This window comes from Narcine bancroftii, chromosome 4 (genome assembly GCF_036971445.1).
Source record: "Narcine bancroftii isolate sNarBan1 chromosome 4, sNarBan1.hap1, whole genome shotgun sequence".
Lineage (NCBI taxonomy): Eukaryota > Metazoa > Chordata > Chondrichthyes > Torpediniformes > Narcinidae > Narcine > Narcine bancroftii.
In genome coordinates this window covers 202,393,048-202,409,047 of record NC_091472.1, presented here as the reverse complement: position 1 = coordinate 202,409,047, position 16,000 = coordinate 202,393,048, and the positions used below count along the sequence as shown (strand labels likewise).

Genomic DNA, 16,000 nt, shown 5'->3' with positions numbered 1-16,000 from the left:
TCTGAACACTAAAAAACAAAAGAGATGGTTGTTGACTTCAGAAGGGCCCGGAGATATCATGCTCCTCTGGCCACTGACGGCTCCACCGTTGAGATCGTCAAGAGTATTAAGTTCCTTGGAGTGCACCTGCCGGAAAATCTCACCTAGTCCCTTAACACCAGCTCCATAGCAAGAAAGCCCAGGAGTGCCTCTACTTCCTGCAAAGGCTGAGGAAAGTCCATCTCCCACCTCCCCCCCCACCTCACTACATTCTATATCAAGAGCATCCTGTGCAACTCCATCGCTGCCTGGTTTGGAAGCTGTACCCCCCTCAGACCACAAGGCCCTGCAGAGGATAGTGAAGTCAGCGAAAAAGACCATTGGGGAACCTCTTCCTAGCACGAAGGACATCTTCAACACTTGATGCAGGTGGAAAGCAATAAATACTCCACACATCCTGCATGTAAACTGTTCTCCCTTCTGCCATCTGGCAGGAGGTACTATACCACTTGGGCCCTTAAGTCCTGAGTGGGAAACAGCCTTATCCCCCCCCCCACCGGCCACAAGCCATCAGGCTCTTGAACTCCCAGTACAGATGTTGAGAGTGCGCCGTGGATTTTCAGCGTATATATCTTAGTACCTTAATATTTTAACGTGCTAACTGGTTTCCTTACTTACATCTATGTAAATATGTTCCATGGTTCTGGAGAAATGCTATCTCGTCCTACCGTGCAAGCACAATATGAATGATAAATAAAGTTGACTTGAATTGATCTGAACAGTCTAGCAGTTAGGAATCAAAAAAAGATATTAACGCATTCAGTCATACCTCCTATGGAGTCCACAAAATAATGGAACTTCCTTTTGAAGATGTTGAGAGCATGCTCCAGGACTGGGGGGAAATCAGCCTTGCCTGCAGCAATGAGACCAAGCTGCTTCTCGACTGCACTGCGGATGGTGGGAAGAACAAGCTCCTGGTCTGTCAAAGTGTAAACAGATCATATATTTTACATAATGCAGCAGACTAATGGCGATTAAGTGAAACAGAATGCCACAAATAAGTGATGGAATTTGATTTGATTACCACCCTCCAACTCAACACTGGAGCTACGCTTGAGGACAAAATTAAAAGCCGATTTGATCGCAACCAATCAAAACTTGACTGGAGGCTGTGGTTTTCTAAAACTAGACCTCATACTGCCAAAAATGGCATTCTGACATGGACATGCAAAGCTGGCATGTGCCCGTTCCACCCAACACTGCAGCAATCCCATATGCCATCAACTTTTAACATTTGTATCCCATGCAAAACCCTCAAGTATGAGTTTCTTTCTTCTTCTGTTCAGATTCACCAGCTCTCCAACTTGGAGCCCTTCTGAGCCTACTGCTCGTGCCCCTTTCCAGAGCGACCTTTCCCACTGTCTGGTCAGGTCCACGTGACCCGGTGTGAGAAGAGTGATCATTTGCGCAGAAAGGCCTCCTTCTAGTAGTTGTCTGGTGACGGTGTCCTTGATGCCCGAGTTGGTGAGGATGGGTTTTTGATAGTCTGATGCAAGGCTATCAACCTGAAACATTGCTTTTACTCTCTCTATAAATGCATATGACTAAATGAACACACTTTATTTTACTTAAAACAATTAAACAACTTAAAAAAAAATTATATTTAAATTTAAACATACAGCATGGTAACAGGCCATTTCGGCCCAAGAGCCCGTGATGCCCAATTACCCTACAACCCCCAGTAAGTTTAGAACAGTGGGAGTAAACCAGAGGCCCCGGAGGAAACCCACACAGACATGGGGAGAACATACAAACTCCTTACAGATGGCTCGGGATTCAAACTTTGGGACCAATTGCTGGTAACTGTGCCGCCCAAATGGACGCTTTAATGGCGCTTAAAGTGCTGGCAGCTTCCCAGTGAAATTCAACCCGAGTACAAGGATCTTTTATTTCTCTATTGTCAACCCAAACAGAATCCCACACCTATAGTCATGTCAGGCTCAGGTCAAAGGGGAAAAGCTGTGACTTAATTCCCTACCCCTTGAATTCCCTCCCTTGAGCAGATAGTGGCAGAGCTTCTGCCTGAATAACTGCAGAGGAGTAATTTAGCGTAACTAGTCAAGTGAAAGCAAGGGTTAACTACATTAGAATAGATTAATCACATACACACCCCAGGAAAAAAGGTTTCCTTCCTCAGCAGCCACTGGTGTAGCCAATTGCAATCATACAAACCATACATTTCAGCGTAGAAGTCGACCGGCATATAAGTTGGCCCACCCAGCCAGCCTCCCATTCCAGCCTCATTTTAAAGATTTTATGGTATATCTGGCATAAGTCGACCCCAATTTTTGGGATGCCCGAGTTGGCCCATTGACCAGTGTATAAAACAACCCCCAAAGATCGCGATGCCTGAGATTGGCCAATGACCGGCGTTTATGTCAACCAGCAAAGATGGCGCGGATTGATCTGCTGGGCATTAGCTGGAGGTGATTGCTATCATCGACACAACGCAACTCGCGACACAAGTATGAAATGGCCAAGAAACCCAACAACTGCACTGCTGCAAGAACATCTGATGTATATGAGATTGGAGGAAGAAAGAAGAGACTTTAAGAACAACACCAAACAGGCAATGTTCTTTGAGAAAAGGAATCATTTTTTGGCAAGAGTTGGAAAATCATGTCTTAAAATGGGTACGTGAACAGAAGTGAAAATGCTGCATAGTCACCCAAAATAAAATAAGAACATTTGCACTATAGTGGGCGAAGTCACACCCAGACCTCAGTGATGATTCTGAGGCTACTGTAGTCTGGTGCCATCATCTCATGAACAGGAAAAGTTTGGTATTATAACAAAAAACAAAAATTACACAGAAACTTCCAAAAGATCTTGATCATAAAGTTGTAAATTTTCACCAGTTTATTATATGTGCTGAAGATCCAGCTGCGCTGGATGGGTCACGTCTCCAGAATGGAGGACCATCGCCTTCCCAAGATCGTGTTATATGGCGAGCTCTCCACTGGCCACCGTGACAGAGGTGCACCAAAGAAAAGGTACAAGGACTGCCTAAAGAAATCTCTTGGTGACTGCCACATTGACCACCGCCAGTGGGCTGATATCGCCTCAAACCGTGCATCTTGGCGCCTCACAGTTTGGCGGGCAGCAACCTCCTTTGAAGAAGACCGCAGAGCCTACCTCACTGACAAAAGGCAAAGGAGGAAAAACCCAACACCCATCCCCAACCAACCAATTTTCCCCTGCAACCGCTGCAATCGTGTCTGCCTGTCCCGCATCGGACTTGTCAGCCACAAACGAGTCTGCAGCTGACGTGGACTTTTTACCCCCTCCATAAATCTTCGTCCGCGAAGCCAAGCCAAAGACAAGATTATATGTAACCGGAAGAAACACAAGTTTGCATTGGCAAATATCAGAAACATGGACAGAAATCCCCATGAATTTCAACATGATTGGCAAGATTGACTGTGATAAAATTGTTCAAAAGGAGCGATATCTCTTGTGCAATTGATGGCACAGAAGATGCTATGTTATGAGACACTGAGGATGAAGCTGAAACCGCCCCATCAGATACAGACTGGGACCCATTTGATGACTGTTTAAACAGTGAGAGTCTGGGTGTACTTGCCGCCATCTTGTCTTAGATGATGATAGTGAGAGTGATTTTTTAAGGGTTCTGTGTTGTTGTTTTCAATAAAAATCTGTCACATTAGGATTTTTTTTGTTTTTTAAGTTTCGACATATGCTGAATCTGCTTTTCATGGGCTGAATTGGTTTTTTTCAATGGTTGACTTACACGCTGGATCAGTGCAGATTGGATTTTGAGCTGAATTTAAGGTCTTAAAAGTATATCCAGTGTACAAGTCAACCTCTTTTTTTATATATAAAGTTTTCACAACTTGACATATGCCAAAATATTAGTACATCTGATAGTTTAAAGGCCAGAGTTGTAGAAATCAACCTCTTAAATTGTACTAGGATATATATATGTAAAGTCACACTCTCTAGATTAGTCTAGTGATGTGACATTGCATCATTGTATTTGTGTATACTAGGTGCATCATAGCAGTCAGTCAATTAATATGGTGAGAAGAATAATCAAAATTTATATGGTACAGAAAGAAGGTCATTCAACCTACTATTGCATTTAGTTTCTACACTCGGTCCCTATGTAAATCAAATAACTCTCTCGTGCCGAGACAATATCTTTAGAAGGCAATTCAAATTCTGTTTTTAACTGTCCTGAAACCAGTGAATTCCAGATCCCTAAACCACAGAGCTCGAAATCTATTTTTCATGTCCCTCTTGTTCCTTTTCTCCAAAAATTTAAATCTATCCCACCTGGTTCTTAGACTACAAAACTAGCCACAGCATTAGGCCTATGTGAACCAGCCATGAACTTGTGTGTCTTGCTGTTTTTTTCCCCCAAAATCAGAATTTATTGACATGAACAACTCATGAAATTTGTTGCTCCAAAGCACACCAAACAAGAATTTCATGTCTAACCTTGCAGCTAAAATCCCTCGTCACTGGAACAAGCCCAAAATTTCCATTCTGCTGACTCTCTAGGGCCTTTGCATTCTTAGGCTGGGTGGCCAGAATTGTTCGCTAATCAGAGGTTTGTTCAGTTTCAATGCAACTTCTCCAATTTTGCAACTCCACCTGTAGATCACAGAGAACCATAATCTAGTTCAGCCATCCTCGACAGGGGCCATTTCGTTAAGCACTTTCACTCTGTCCGTTGCAACAGCAAGGACCTCCCAGAACCCAACCATTTCAATTCCGCACACCACTGCCAGTGACATATCTATCAATGCACTCCCAAACCGAGGCTTATGTAAATTGAAGGAACAACAACATCGAGATATCCTCCAACCAGATGACATGAACAATGAACTCCAGTTTCTGTTAAGTCCCTCCCCAGAGTCTCTCACTTTCCCTGCCTCCTTTCCTCCAGCTCTTCAACCCTTCACCTACTGCTAAAATCAGAGAGCTACTCTCTCCCTCCGATCACGTTTTTTTTCTCTTCTACCCTCCGACCTGTATCCACCTATGACCTCTTAATCTGTTAACCTATGCTCCTCCCCCCCCCTGTCTTTGCTTGTATCTGGCAAAGGCCCAGGCTTGAAACATTGGTTATCCTTTACCTCTTATGGATGCTGCATGACCTGCTGAGTTGCTCCAGTATGTCTATGTATTGCTTTGCACCAAGAGAAATTGCTTTAAAAAAAGCACAGGCTGCAAATGGAAAATATTGCAATAAAAAGTTCTCTCTGTTCAACATTTCCCCAAGGACACATTATCTGGCTGTCTGTGGAATTTCAACACAGCAGGGAATTCTCTAGGTACTGATAAGTTCAGAGGTCTTCTCCACAACAGCTGCTCAATGTAAATTAATAACAGAGGTCCAAATGGATTAGTTTGCAAGGCCTCATAAGAGATAAACAGGATGTGGAAGGGACAGCATAAGTGGAAGAGGGTAAAGTTAAACAACTGCCACAGGCATGTTTGTTGGTGTTATAAAAAGGTGGTTTGGGGCCCATACCTGCACAACCCATGAAGAGACCAGGAAAACATCAACTTGTGCAGAGTGGGTGGGGATAAGGGGTCAAAAATGAAGTGAGTTGTGTCCAGAGTCCGAACTCAAGCTAATGATGTGTTGAGATTGCAGTTAGTTCAAAGTGAAAAGCTATGTAACATTTGTTCAAGTACAAAAGTTACAGCAGTGCATGGGACTTCATTATAATTTATAGTATTACTTTTTACATATGCATTGTATAGTTCCAGTGAAATGAGCCTGTATTATTTGTAGCATTTTTCATTGCATTAATAGTGACTTCAATAAACTTTTAAAAAGATTCCCAGTTGTTCTGTTCCATGAATATTGCAAAGTATTAACCCACAAGGACAGGTTCAGGGCTGAACACCTTGGAGAATTACCTATAATTTGAAGGGGTTGAACTACTAATTTATAATTTGGGGTTGCTCCTGTTCCCTCAAAGTTAATTCCTGGCTAAAGCATGCCACTTGTTAGTTTTCTTTATTATCACACAGGAAGTATAAATCTATTCTGTGTTTAACACAAAACTGACACTTCCCTCATAAAAATGCAATGTTCCTAAAACAAATCATTCATTTCCTTTGTATAATGCAAGGCAAAATGTACCATTTTCAGGGAAAATAGCCAGCAAACTGCTTCCCAGTACACTCCCTGATGTGGGCAACAATCTGTCTTTCATCACTAATATTGTCTCTCTGCAGGATACTGCTGAACAGACCCATGGACAAAAATAGCCACGCCAAACAAATGTAGCAGTGATTCACGGCTGTGATACAGAGCCATGGAATCTATCACAATTCACGTTGCCAGCAGTCTGCCAATAAACAATAGGAGTCATGAGGAACTGTGTCATAACATCTGTCCTTGATTTTCCTGAATATTAGGTTCACTTTGTGATAATCTGCATCTCCCTTTTAATTTATTAAAGCACAAAATATACCGGTACTTATTTTCATTTGTCACACCTAAATTACAATATTCTTCCATGGCTGAATACACAATTGCCTGAAAAACTAAATGCTGAATTGCAAAGCAATAGAGTTTGACAATAGACTGTATATTTTGGCATATAAGTCAATTGGCGTACAAGTTGACCCCCATTTTTTAGCCTCATTTTATAGGTTTTATGGTATATCTGCCATACAAGTCGACCCCCATGTTTCAGGCTGTCTGGGCCTCCCAGGAACAACCCAAAATTAAAAAAAACACCCCAATTGCAAGTTACAAAGCTGTAAATTAAGTATCGTATATTTTGATATACAAGCCAACCAGGATACAAGTTGACCCCCATTTTTCAGCCTCATTTTAAGGGTTTTATGGTATATCAGGCATATAAGTCGACCCTCAATTTTTGGACTGTCCAGGCCTCTCAGGAACAACCCAAAAAAAATTTAAAAGCACCCCAATTGCAAGTAACAAAGCCTTAAATTAAGTAAAAAAAAAACCCTCAGCCTTCCAGACAGCAACAGGGATGGCCCACGGAACTGGAGTGGTGACATCGTGCTCCAGGCGGGAGCAGGAACCTCTGCCTACCAGGCAGGAGTGGTGTTGGCGACCTCATGGTCCCAGGTAGGAGTGGTTATGGTGCCACTGGCTGTGGGAAGGTGCTTTCAGCATCGACTTATACACCGAATTGATGTCAATCTGGTTTTTTTTTTTTTCTCGGTGAATTCAAGGTCTCAAAAGTATATCTGGAGTATAAGTTGACCCCCACCCCAGCTTTTTTGAGAAACTTTTTAGGGTGTCACGACTCGACTTACATGCCAAAATATACAGAAAGTTAAAAAAAACCCTTGGCCTACCAGACAGCAACAGCGACGGCCTAAAGAGCTGGAGCAGTAATATTGTGCTCCCGGAACCTCGGCCAACCAGGCAAGAGCGGCGACGAAGACCTCAGGGTCCCAGGTAGGAGCTGCTATGACGGCGCCAAGCAGTGGGGAGGTGTCGGAGAGCGGTGGCGCCGGCAGTGGGGAAGTGCTTCCAGCATCGACTTATATGCCGAATTGACGTCAATCTGGTTTTTTTGTTGAATTTAAGGTCTCAAAAGTATATCCAGCATACAAGTTGACCCCCCCTTTCTGAGAAATTTTAAGGGGTTCATGACTCGACTTTCCACTGAAATATACGGTACTCAGAAGTAAATGCCAGCCATCTTTGAGCAACATCCCAGTACCATTAAATATAATCAGATGACCATTTTGCCCAGTGGATGGTTACCATTCTAGTACAACATTGGAGATACTTGAAAAGCTGACATTCTTCTTGAATCATGTCACTTACCATATTGATATAAAATGTGAATAAATGAAGCATTTGTTGATGTATTTCTTAATCAATGTTCAACTGGACTTGGAGGAGGAACCATAGTTCATAAGGGGAGGGTTATATCTTTTATTTGCAAACTATCTGAAAAGATACCAAGGCAGACTAGTGCTCTTGAAGGTTAAAGAGAGGCCCACAAATTAACTTTACCCACAGTTCTGAGTCTAAGATTTTAAGTTAATTCCTCTCACCAATTTTGTAATATCCATGAACAAGGACAATCCCAAGGTTAGTGGGTTTCAACCTGCGGCCACTCTCCACTGTAACGTAGTTGCGTTGACAGATATTGTTGATGTGCACAGGGATGCTGGCATCCGTCCCTGTTAAAGGAAAGACAATTTAAGTTAATAATTTCCAGGTTAAATCTCAGATAAAACCTCTAATGCTGTTTTTCAGCATCCACAGTTGCAACACTACTGAGCTGATATTTTTTGCCTTTGAGGGAAGACTGCATCGAATCACCGCCTATCTCAGAAAGGCAGCAAATTTGCAAACCTCTATGCCTCCATTCCCACAAAGACCCATCCACGTGCAAGTTCAGCCAAAAGAGAGGAAAAAAAAAACAACTTTATAAGACTGCAAAGTTTAATTGAAAATTGTCAGAAACCTTTTGAAAAAAGTGAATACCAATTTAGTTGCTATCTTATTGAAATGTACCAACACAGATGGTAAATTCTTCACACTTTGAAAGTGTTTCAACCCTCACAATACAGGCTGGTTATATACGAAATACATCAATGAAAACTATCATGTAACACTTTGAATATCCTAGAATAGCAAGATGAACTTACCAATGCCGTGTTTTTCCATTAAAGTGATTAGTTCTGACTCTGTCAGGTAATCAGGGGGATTTGTCTGTTTCTCCAGTAATCTGACCTCATCCACTCTGAACACATCACCACGCTCACAGACTGGAAGGGTCTCTTCATCTGCTAGACTCTGCCATGGCATCACTGCAGTGTAACCTGGATTACAGCACAAAGTAGAACATACAGAGCAGGAACATTGAAGGAGGAGAATCTCTTCCTAACACATGTTTTCTGCCTTGCCCACAGAAAAAGAATCTCAGGGTTGTATGTGATGACATGTATGTACTCTGACAATAAATCTGGAATCTCAGACTAGAAGCAAACAGTTATTTAACAATTGCTTCTTTTGCAAAAAAAACCCATGCAGAAATGTTGAAACAAAAATTAGGAAGTAAATCTTCAACCAAAAGCTTCTGGATTCAACTGAATGTTATTCTCAGTCAAAAGTTCCTTCGACGAATGATCAAGCAATTGTCTTTTGAAATATAGCAATTTAATTAAACTTGAAAAATGCTCATTTAGAATTAGAATCATAACATTTGGCCTGAGCCAAATTGACAAAGAACTCTATCCTAATCAGTGCCAATTCCTTTGTTTGTTTGTTTGTGGTGATGTTGCTCTGCAATAATGAACATGCAAATGAAAATGAGACTATCAATTTTTTAAAGTTATGTAATGTCCATGCTCGCTCACACAAACATCTGAAACCGACAAAGGGGACATTGGCTGGAGATATGTGATACCTGCCCACGAGAAAGTGAAGGCAGTTTCAATTCTGGCACACTGGTTTAGCTGGTGGTGAGTTAACTAAACATTTTTGAATACACAGCACCATCTTTGCATGCTCCAGTGAAATTGCTGTGTTTTTATGGGCATTGCTGGCAATTCCTTCACCCTCAATTGCTCCAGACTGAGGAGGGAGTTAACAACTGAAGATAATGATGGGTTTGGAATCAAATATAGGCCCAAATGGGTAAGGATGACAGATTTCATGCTTAATAGTGAAGTGAGTAGGATTTTTTTGTTTTGTTTTATTTTTACACAAAAATCCATAGCGTTAAGGTTATAAATAACTCACATTTGATTTAAAATCAACATTGGAATTAAATTACCCACCAGCCAGGGTGAGATCAAAATTCATTGATTCTCGTACTCTGATTAATAATCTGGTAACTCAATCTCACTGCTGTTGTACCCAATATACAACATTTAACTGATATTTGATCCTTACCAGCTGAAAGTAAAGTCTTCCCTGTACAAGTAAAATGTTCCTCATCAATACTGAAAGTGATGGTGGTTTGGAGATACTTGCAGTCATAGCTGATGGTAGCAATGAAGTGCCTGGTGATGTACTCATAAAGTCTCCAACCGTCACTACCTGCAACAGCGGCCAATAAAGAAACAAGTTAGAGGTTAACTGGAGAACAGGAGGAGCACCAACAAAACCCAATCAGTTTTCTTCTGTATCAGTCCAATTGGCTTTTGCATCCCTATGCAAAAGTTATTTAAAACCCAAAGCTTTCCGTTAAATTATTGCCCGTTCCAATTTGCACTTATTGACAAAATGATCTGGAGAAGGAAAAGATGAAAGTGGTACCAAATCTTACTTGAAGCAGAGAATCATGAGCCAGCAAGTAAAATCACATTCTGGCTTGATAACATCCTGATTTTCAATGGTATTTACTGAGATTGTGATTCAATCCCATTTACAAACTGGCATATTCACTTTTTAGTGATTTGGAAATCACATTCTGGCTTAATAACATCCTGATTCAGCCAGTGGAGCACCCCGGTCATGTCCTGGCCACAGCAGCTGTTTGAACAGTTTCAATAAAGTTGTCTTTGAATAAAATGAAGGGCTAGCCAATGCTGCTCGCTGCTGGAGTGATTCTCCCAAGGTGTCTCCATATCCCTGCCTAGTAAGAGTCTTTATCTTTATGTAGTAAGGTTTTATCTGACAACGAGAGGGAGACGGTTTAATTATGACAGTGGCATGGTTAGTGTAGCAGTTAGCACAACTTTGATACAGCACCAATGACCGGGGCTTGAATTTAAATTTTGTAAATTACCTGATTTAAGTGAACTTTATATAATTAAGGACTATAATATTGATTTTATTTTCTTTTGTGTTTTAAACTGTTTATTCTTTATGCAGGTGTATTAGTTGGGCATTGTACGAGTGTCACTCAGGCAACCAGAAAATTCGCATATCCGACATCAGCATTCCCCGTAGGTGCTGGATATTGGGGGTTTTACTACAGTATGTTTTACAAACCATTATAAATTACAAAATTCCATCCCATTTCTTATAACCCATTAATTATTGAACAGTGTAAGCATCTAGAAGTACTGTGGAAAAAATCTAAACCATCTTAGAGCAAGGTCAATCGGTATCATCATCAATCTTTTATTATGGAAAATAAAATTTTTAAATCCTACCTCAGAATAACTTGGGATAAGCATTTTTGGGTAAACTTGGTGATGCGCCATTAATAATCACAAAAGACTGATAAGCTTTTATTAACTATAGAGTGGAACAGCCATCAACCTCATTGACTGATCAAGGCAGAGTGAAATGGGGAGCATGCAAAGGTCTATGGGTAGGATTGGTCTCAGGAGGCCTGTCCAGCTGGCAGCAGCCAATCATAGAACAATAGTGGTTTACCACACTTGGTAACCAGAAGACTTCACGGACATGAGTGTGAAAGTGAAAGTGATTATCTAAATAGCAAACCTCTGTCAAGGAGAAAGGAAATTAGTTTCAGCAAGTAATCTTAAAGGTATCCTAGACCCTGTGCAAATCGATGAAAAACAAATCAGAAGCAAGAAGGTTAGCATTTTATTTTTCCATCTACATCACCACTTCAATTGATTGCTAACTTTGCAAAGATGAGCAATTTCACATTTTTCGTGTTCAGTCACTAAGGAGTGCGGTAGAACAGAGGGATCTGGGAATTCACAGACAATTCCCTGAAAGTGGCGTCACAGGTAGAACGGGTTTTGGTACATTGGCCTTCATAAATCAAAGTATTGAGTACAGGAGTTGGGACGTTATGGCAAAGCTGTATAAAATATTGGTGAGGCCAAATTTGGAGTATTGTGTACAGTTTTGGTCACCTATCTATAGGAAAGGTGTCAATAAAATTGAAAGATTTGCAGAGAAGATTTACTAGGATTTACTGGGACCTGAGGAACTGAGTTACAGGGAAAGGTTAAACATGCTAGCATTTTATTCTCTGGAGCGTAGAAGAATGAAGAGAAGTTTGATTGAGGTATTTAAAATTATGAGGGGTATAAACAGAATAAATGTAGGTAGGTTTTTTCCACTGAAGTTAGGTGAGATACAAACCAGAGGACCTGGGTTAAGGGTGAATGGGGAGAAGTTTAGGGGGAACGTTTTCACAAAGAGAGTTGTGGTAAGTGTGGACTAGCTGCCATCTGAAGTGGTGAATGTGGGCTCAATTTTAACATTTAAGAAGAATATAGGGAGGTACATGGATGGGAGGTTTATGAACTGGGTGTAGGTCAGTGGAACAAGGTAGAATAATAGTTTGCCACAGACTAGAAGGGGCGAAGGGCCTGTTTTCTGTGCTGCATTGTTCTATGGCTCGGTGGTTTTATTTCTTGTACATCTCACTTCCAAATCAAAGATCACAATTGCCTGTGAATACTCAATCTGGAGATAGGCTTACTGTTTCAGTTAAATCTCTCTTGCAGTCATGTAATTGTTAGAATGGCCCAAAACACACTGCCCATCTTAAATGATTTCAAGGTTTATGCCTTCAGAGCTTTGATTGGAAGCCTACACCAGATACAAGCATTTATCGAGAAGAAACCCAGCCCGTCTATCGTCTTGAAGCATATTCTAATTCTGCAATATTTTCTTTTTCTGCAAAAATTTCTTTTGAGGCACGTTTAGTGAACTGGTCAGTGCAATGCGCTTACAGTACCAGCGATGACCTGGGTTCGAATCCAGCTCTATCTCTAAGGAGTTTGTACATTCTCCCTGCGTCTGTGTGGATTTCTCCTGGTGTTACGGATTCCTCCCACCCTTCAAAAACATAGGGTTTTAACATAGGTTAATTGGTGCATTTGGTGTAGTTTGCGTCTAAAAAAAAAATTCAATATTCTCTATCTTTAAGTCTTAAAGTGACTATGCCCTCATAAAAACATTAGGAAGAGCCAATTAATATGCACTTTTCCCAAAATTCATCAAATTACTGTCATGGTAGCATGACCTATTTTTCAAGTATGCTACCAGGCAACTTTGACTGAGCAGATTGGTTAAGCTTGGAGTTGTTGAGAGATAGCTACTGCCTCAGCTCTAGGCAACGGTTGTCATGGCAAGTCCCAGCCTAGGTGGATAATACTGCATTAATCTCAATGCTAAGCTGTTAAACAAGCTGATTATTGTTTCAAGTTTTATATTTTATAGCTTTGGAATAGAAATATAATTACTTGTTTTTTTTTGTTTTTTTTTATTTACACACAAATGGCCCCAGGTTCTAGCTTTAACATTTTTTAAGCATCTCATGTCACAGTAGCACTGTCCTTCCACTATTTCTGTCGCGTGTTGGATCATGCTATTTTTTTTTTAAAAAGGAAGGCGTTATCTCACAATATAAAAAAGTTCATTTGAACCATTCCATCGACCAGCAAGAATGATAGTTGGAATAGCAGGGATCATGACTGTGCTGTCACTATACCCAACTCGGGTCTTTTCTTTTTTAAGGTCCACCAACCAAACGTCAGGCCAAGCAAATCCCATTTCTGTTTTGTGATTTTCGTAATGATTCCGGGAAATGCACACAGTGTCACACCTGCTAAGGAAATCTGTGGAAATACAAAAAAAAAGTCCAGAAGCTTCCAGAGAATTTGAATTGGTGGAGGCGAGAGTAGACAGAAACCCTTTAACCCTCTCTATATTAATATTGACCTACAACTCCAAAATGCCTGCAGTATTTAACATTTATATGCCTATGTGCCAAGATTTAAATTAGTTTTAATTTCTTTATTTATTCATGAGATTCTGAAATTGAGTCCAATTTTTAAAAAGGATTTTGTTCTTCAACACATTTGCAATTTCTTTCAAAGCAATCCTCTGTGCACAAATTTCTCCTTCCACCTGACCGCATGCAGCTCCTCCTTTCTAAAATCTGCCCAAATCCAATTGGTGTTAACAACTTTTATGCCAACTTTTACTCTCACAGGTTCAATTTAAAAGTCTTAGAAAGCGGTACTTTGACTTAACTACTCATCCACAATTAGTTCATCTTTCCAAGTTATGTCATGGCATGGCCAGATCGAGCAATACTACCACTACCTCACAGCCAGACTTGAGAAAGGAGACTGGCAGGGTCGGCGCCAGACCTAGTGGGAGCATTAGGGTAACTGTGGGGGGGTGGGGGTCACAATCTGACCTTCAAAAACTCACTCAGCCAGGGGTCCCTACTTGTATTACCTGGAGACTAGTGACGCTAGATGCTACTGACACTAGGCTGCAGATCACCATGCCTCATTTGGGGCAGGGGCAATGGCCAGGAATGCCCCCCCACCCCCTTGGTGCTGTCCCTGGAGATTGACTTTGGATCTGTCTTCACGAGGGAAGACACAAACAATCTCCCAGAAGTAATAGTGGACAGAGGACCTAGGGTAATGGAGGAATTGAAGGAAATTCACATTAGGCTGAAAATGGTGTTGGGTAAACTGATGGGACTGAAGGCTGATAAATCCCCAGGGCCTGATGGTCTGCATCCCAGGGTACTTAAGGAGGTTGGTCTAGAAATCATGGATGCATTGGTAATCATTTTCCAATGTTCTATGGATTCAGGATCAGCTCCTGCAGATTGGAGGGTAGCTAATGTTGTCCCACTTTTTAAGAAAGGAGGGAGAGAGAAAACAGGGAATTATAGATCAGTTAGCTTGACATCAGTGGTGGGGAAGATGCTAGAGTCAATTATAAAAGATGAAATAGCAGCACATTTGGATAGCAGTAACAGGATCGGTCTGAGTCAGCATGGATTTACAAAGATGAAATCGTGCCTGACTAATCTTCTGGAGTTTTTGGAGAATGGATATCAAAAAAAGATATTTTTGATATTATTTCAGCAGTTTTGCTCATTGACCTACAACCTCATCCTATTACTGCACTTTTTGGATGACCAGTTTTGGACTCTGGCCACTTTCAGCTTATCATGTAATTGCATTTGCTACTTTAATAGCCAGGAGACCTATTCTACTTAAATGGAAAGATCTTAAACCACCTACTAAGTTTTAATAGTTTTCCCAAACTATAGCATGTTTAAATTTAGAAAAAATTGGAAGTGGTACTATTGACCATTTGTTTAAATTTGAAGAAACATGAGGCCAATTATTCAACATTTTCACATGTTGTAAGTTGATCCTTTCTGAATCCTTTTCAATATTTTATTTTGTGGGTGTAGAGGAGTGGAATTAACCACAAAATAATTGTTTAACCGGTGAAACATGGTATCCCAGTTTTGGTTTTCTTTTTTTGTTTTGTTTCTTAGTTACGGGGGATAATTTTGTAATAAAATTTGATTCTTTTTCATGTTTGGCTCTTAAGAGATTGGGAGGCTCAGTTTACATATGTTGATCAATGTCTGTGTTTGTATATGTTGCCCGTTGTTAATGCAATCCCCATCTCTTTGTATCATTCATATGTTTCTTAATCTGAAACAATAAAAAGATTGAAAAAAAAAAGAATGGACAAGGGAAAGCCAGTGGATATAGTGTATCTGGACTTTCAGAAAGCCTTTGATAAGGCTCCACATAGGAGATTAGTGGGCAAAATTAGAGGACATGGTATTAAGGGTAGGGTACTGATATGGAGAGAAAATTGGATGGTAGACAGGAAACAAAGAGTAGGGATTAACGGGTCCCTTTCAGAATGGCAGGCAGTGATTAGTGGGGTACCACAAGGTTCGGTGCTGGGACTGTAGCTATTAACAATATACATTAATGATTTAGATGTGGCAGTGTGAAATGTAAGGAGAATGATATGAGAATGCAGGGTGACTCGGACAGGTTGGGTGAGTGGGCAGATGCATGGCAAATGCAGTTTAATGTGGATAAATGTGAGGTTATCCACTTTGGTGGCAAGAAGAGGAAGGGAGATTACTATCTGAATGGTGTCAAGTTAGGAAAAGTGGAAGTACAATGAGATCTAGGTGTCGTCCATTAGTAACTGAAAGTAAGCATGCAGGTACAACAGGTAGTGAAGAAAGCTAATGGCACATTGGCCTTCATAACAAGGGGAGTTGAGTATAGTAGCAAAGAGGTCCTACTGCATTGT

The 16,000-nt window shown here is 40.8% G+C and overlaps 1 protein-coding gene across 2 annotated transcripts in view; it reads right to left on the bottom strand.

The window, feature by feature from the left end:
- The window catches only part of top3b (DNA topoisomerase III beta), a 76,633-nt gene that overhangs the window by 29,269 nt on the left and 31,364 nt on the right, over positions 1-16,000 (bottom strand). For both annotated transcript variants that reach the window (XM_069933656.1, XM_069933657.1), the window contains 4 exons: positions 9,917-10,063; positions 8,668-8,841; positions 8,068-8,196; positions 809-958 (listed from right to left, as the gene is read on the bottom strand). In XM_069933656.1, coding sequence (XP_069789757.1) covers positions 809-958; positions 8,068-8,196; positions 8,668-8,841; positions 9,917-10,063 — 600 coding nt within the window. The remainder of the gene's footprint in view (positions 1-808; positions 959-8,067; positions 8,197-8,667; positions 8,842-9,916; positions 10,064-16,000) is intronic.